The sequence below is a fragment of the Dipodomys ordii genome, unplaced genomic scaffold (assembly GCF_000151885.1).
Source record: "Dipodomys ordii isolate 6190 unplaced genomic scaffold, Dord_2.0 Scaffold261, whole genome shotgun sequence".
Lineage (NCBI taxonomy): Eukaryota > Metazoa > Chordata > Mammalia > Rodentia > Heteromyidae > Dipodomys > Dipodomys ordii.
Genome location: NW_012267477.1, coordinates 154,988 through 160,425, shown reverse-complemented (window position 1 = coordinate 160,425; position 5,438 = coordinate 154,988). Strand labels below are relative to the sequence as shown.

General features: G+C 39.6%; 1 gene segment (V, D, J or C); it reads left to right on the top strand.

The window, feature by feature from the left end:
* Window positions 1-3,250: 3,250 nt before the first annotated feature.
* On the top strand, window positions 3,251-3,789 carry LOC106001076. The segment is given in 2 exon segments: window positions 3,251-3,340; window positions 3,464-3,789. Coding segments are annotated over 2 exon segments (378 nt in total).
* The last annotated feature ends 1,649 nt before the right edge of the window (window positions 3,790-5,438 follow it).

Here is a 5,438-nt window from a genome sequence, read left to right as displayed (position 1 = left end):
TGTTACCCCAAATTCTCAGCTCTATCACTCTGGAGGGGGACTGCTTCTTTTATAGCCCAGAGCAAGAATGCCATCACTGGATAGACAGTCCTGATCCAAATCTCTCCAGTTTCTTCCAGTGTCTGAAAGTTGAGGTCAGCTTTCACATCTCCACACTCAGGGAAACCACATGAATAATTACAAAAATGACTTTGGGGCCTGACTTGTTCCTCCCCCACCACAGTAAAGGGGTCCATGGTTTCTGCCTTCTTCATCCTACTTGGATGCATTGTGAGGTATTACTAAGATTCTGAGTTCCTAGACTCTGGGATGTACATGATGAAGGCAAAGATGTCTCCTCTTGCTATTAAACTGGGCTGAACTCTCCAATGAAAAGGCATGATATGATATCTGATTGATCAAATTTCTATCCATTTTTATCCAAGATGTTTCTTCAGGGACATTTTTACTGGTTTGTGAAGAGATCAAGAGTTTCTCCTAAAGATGCAAACAGCCATATTGGTTTCTTGGCAGCCATGATGTTTCTACTCATTGGGAAAAGATAAAAAGACATGGATATGGGGCTGGGAAGGTGGCTCAGTGGTAGAGTGCTTGACTTGCATGGGTTCAATTCCTCAGCATCACATAAGCAAAAAGGAAAAAGCCAGAAGTGACGGTGTGGCTCAAGTGGTAGAGCGCTAGCTTTGAGCTGAAGAGCTGAGGGACAGCACCCAGGCCCAGAGTTCAGGCACCACGAGCAGACCTCACCCAAAAAAGACAGTATTCATGTCCAACTGTGAGTAGTACTATCAAATGGCACAAAGGTGATAACATATGAGAGATTTCAGATCAGGAGAAAGTGCAGTCTATTTAGATACTAGGGATAGAAGACACATAAAATATCCGTGGTAACAAATTTGTGAGTCATTATTGAGGAACCAGAGTGAAATTTGGCCAATATCAAGAAATCTAAAAACAACAAATGCTGAGGGGATGTGGCCAAAAGAGAGCACTACCACACTGTTGATGGGAGTGTAAACTTGTTCAACCACTCTGGAAAACAGTATGGAGGTTCCTCCAAAGACTCCACGTAGAGCTCCCCAATAAGCCAGCAATCTCACTTTTAGGCATTTGCCCAAACAAGCACAAACAAGGCCATACTAAAGCAACCAGCACAACTATGTTTATCGCAGCACTATTTACCATAGCTAAGATACGGAACCAACCCAGATGTCCCTCAGTAGATGAATGGGTCAAGACAATGTTATATATATACACAATAGAGTTCTGTGCTTCCATCAGAAAGGAAATGAAAAGACTTGGGAAAAATCATATTAAGTGAAGTAAAACAGGCCCAAAGAAACCTAGCTCCATGATTTCTCCCATTTGTGATAATTAGTATATGTCTCAGATAGTCCTAGAAGAGAATCTCAAGAGCTCAATAATTATGTACATATGATGCTAAGTGAGGCTGGGCAGGTGGCTCAGTGGTAGAGTGCTTCCCGTGCATGCATGAAGTTCGATTCCTCAGCACCACATAAGCAGAAAAAGCCAGAAGTGACGCTGTGGCTCAAGTGGTAGAGTGGTAGCCTTGAGCTGAAGAGCTGAGGTAGAGTGCCCAGGCCCAGAGTTCAGGCTCCATGGCCGGCAAAACAACAGCAACAAAAAAGATGATGCTAAGTGAAATGTGCTCCACGATATGGAAACAAGAGGTTTTTCTTTGTTGTTGTTTTGGTTCTTAATGTACTATGTGAAGTTATTTCTTTTTCTGGCATTTTTCTCTTTTTCCCCCTATGGTTTGATTTTGGTACCATGTATTGTATATGCATTTATCTGAATTAGCCAAGGGACAAGGAGCAACAAAATGATGAGACAAAGGACAAAAGGTGAATCAATGCAGCAGCAATATTCACAAGACAACAGGGGATGTGGGGAGGCATGAAAGTGGGAGAAAAGCTAGAGAGGGAGTGACAATGTTTGACAAGAAGTGCACTCACTACCTTACATCTGTAATGTAACCCCTCTGTACATCACCTTGACAAAAAAATTAAATTTAAAAATGACTTGCTTCAACTTACATACTAATGGTCATAACTAAAACTACCACAAAATACTTTTCAATAGGTTCAGTATGTTTCATATTATCTTGTTCTTTAAAGAAATTAAACAGCTTTACACCTGTACCTCATGCTTGTAATTCTAGCTACTCAGTAGGCTGAGATCCAAGGAGTACAATTTGAAGCCAGCCTAGACAGTTAAGTCCATGAGATCCTTATTTCCCATTAATCAGGGAAAATCTAGAAATGGACCTGTGGCTCAAGTGGTATAGCAGAGTGGTAGCCTTGAGCACAAAATATGAGGAACAGTATTCTTAAGTCTTATTCTTAAGTTCATGTCCCTACATACATACACACAGAAGTGAAACATTTTAATGTTAGTGAGGTGCCCATGGCTAATACCTGCCATCCTACCTACTCATGAGTGCCAGGTCTGAGAATGGCTCTTCAACGACAGCCTGCACAAGAAATTTCATGCAACTTTTTTTCTAATTAACCATCAAAAAACCAGAAACAGAAGTGTGGGTCGTGTGGTAGATCATTATCTTGAGAGAAATAGCTAAGAAACGGCACCCAGACCTGAGTTCAAGCCCCACGTACAAAAAACAAAGGAAAATCAAAGAAAGAAAGAGAAACAACTGAAAGAGGAAAAAAAGAATGAAAGAAAGAAAGAAAGAAAGAGAGTGAGATAGAAAAAATGCAGGAGGGGGAGAGGAAAAAGGAAGAAAGAAAGAGAAAGAAAGAAAGAAAGAGAGGAAAGAAGGAAGGAAGAGAAAGGAAGAAAGAGAGAGGAGAAAGAAAGAAAGAAAGAAAGAAAATAATTTTTGAGGTATAAGCACTTGGTAAAAAGAACACAAGATAATTTTTTCCAGCAAGAATTATTGAGTGAATTAAAGATCTAAAAAGACACAAGACTATGGTCCAATATATTTTTCAAATAGGTTGTTTTATACTAGTTGCTTCTGAGTATCATACATCTAAAAAATAATCTTAAAAATGTCTTCTACAGTCAAAAGATCACCAGCGAGAAACATATGCTCTGCAGACAAATTTATATTTTTTGAATGGTCTGGGACATCTGTGGAGGCAAGGCCTGTGATGAGAGAGGAGCCAATCCTGCAGCTGAGCCTGCCCTTCCCACAATGCTGATTTGCATGTGCCCATAGCTCACCATACTGTCCAGAACAGTGGACTGCTCTTAAAGGCTGTTTACACCTTGTGTAGAACTCAGTCCCAGTCAGCATACAGCATGGACATGAGGGCCCCTGCTCAGCTCCTGGGGCTTCTGCTGCTCTGGCTCCCAGGTAAGAAAGGGCAGTACTGGGATTAACTCAGCTTTGTGCATCAGGGCTGACTGACACTTCAGGGAAGTCCTCTTTTAACATGATTATCAAGGTAGATATTTGTGTTTATGTTTCCACTGCCAGGTGCCAAATGTGACATCCAGATGACCCAGACTCCATCCTCCCTGTCTGCATCTCCAGGAGACACAGTCACCATCAATTGCAGGGCCAGTCAGGGCATTAGCAGTTGGTTAGCCTGGTTTCAGCAGAAACCAGGGAAAGCTCCTAAGCGGCTGATATACAAAGCGTCTAATTTAGGATCAGGTGTCCCATCCAGGTTCAGTGGCAGTGGATCTGGGACAGATTACTCTCTTACTATCAGCAGCCTGCAGGCTGAAGATTTTGCCACTTATTACTGTATGCAGTATGATAAGTTTCCTCCCACAGTGATACAAGTCATAACATAAACCTCCCAAGGAAGCAGAAGTGAGAGGCTGGGCTGCCCCAGCTGCTCCTCCTGTGTCTCCACATGTTGGCAGGGTTTCTCAGATGCAACCAGATTCTGAAGATCATTTGAAGATGTTGGCCAAAGTAGCTTGGCAGAATTCTCTCTACTCTAACTCTCCGCAGCAGTATAAACATGCCAATGCCTCTCCTGATTCAATAAATGACACAACTCACAGCATGGGAGGAGTCTGTGAGAGCATTAATTGGGGTTCATTTGGAAAGTGGAGATATGCTAATTAATGTAAACAGAAATAAATTGTAAGAAATACATTAATTTAGTTTTTTGTCCTGAAAATATTTGTACAGATTTCATCAGCAAATAATGTGCTTTCTTCTTCAATTCTCAATTTAATTTTTTATTTCTTGTTTTATATAATTTGGAGGAGGAGATCCTGTATAACTTTGTAAGTGAGGAAGTGATAGTAACCTTTCAGCATTTAATATCACTGCTAAGAAACAATGTGAAAAATTTCACCACTGGGTATGATATTTGTCATAGATTTTTACATATGCTTTAAACCACTAAAATATTTTCCCATTAGTTCTGTCTTTCTTAGACATGAATAGCTTTTGAATTATCATGAATAGCTGTTGACTTTAAGAAATATTCTCAACTACTGTACTCATATTACCTTGTTTCTGATCTTGTTACTGTGGTGAATTATATGGCTCAACATAGATTATTTTAAAATCACATATATTAAAATGGCTTTCCATTTGTGTAATATATTTAACTTGCTCAAAAATGGAGTCTTTGAGAGAAGGAGGAGGAGGTAAGCATGGAGGAAGAAGTGGAGGAGAAGAATAAGATGAATTTCTCCTTTAATATGACAAATTTTGACAATGTGAGGAAGAGAAAAGACGAAGTTCTCTTCATCTATAGTCACAAAGATAGGGTACAAAGATAATTGTGGAATTGAAATGATACTAATAAAGTTTTATGAAGGTGAATAAAACAGATGGAAAGAAATGATGACCTGAGCCACCGACAAGATGCGAAGTGCTGCTCCAATTCCACATGGAGATGACCTTGGAGAAAGCATGGCTACCCAATACTCACAGTTTGGAGAAGCAGGAAAATAGAGCCTGGAATCCATGTAGACCAGGACAATGACCATGTTGATTTTCTACTGTGGAGTAGAAAACCTGAATCTAGAGAGATGAATGCTGATATCTGCAAGTAGATGAGATTATTCATTGTGGGGTCAGAGAAAAAGCCCACTTCTTCTGTTGGCCTTCTGTATTACTGAATTGCACATGTACATGCACACTGTTGTGGCCAATAAAATAATGCTTTTGGTTTTTTGTGTTTTTTTGGTTTTTAATTTTATTTTATTGTAAATATGCTGTACAGTTACTCCTTCCCTTGCTGATGTCCCACTATCCCTTCCTGCCTCACCTCCCACAAAGTTATGCTTTTTTTTTTTTTTACTAATTTTAGTAAAGAGGCAAGAATGGAGCAAAGAATTAAAAAGAGATTCAAGGAAAGAGAAAGGAAAGAAAAAAGAGAAAGGAAAGAAAGACAGAAAGAAAGAAAGACAGAAAGAAAGAAAGAAAGAAAGAAAGAAAGAAAGAAAGAAAGAAAGAAAGAAAGAAAGAAAGAAAGAAAGAA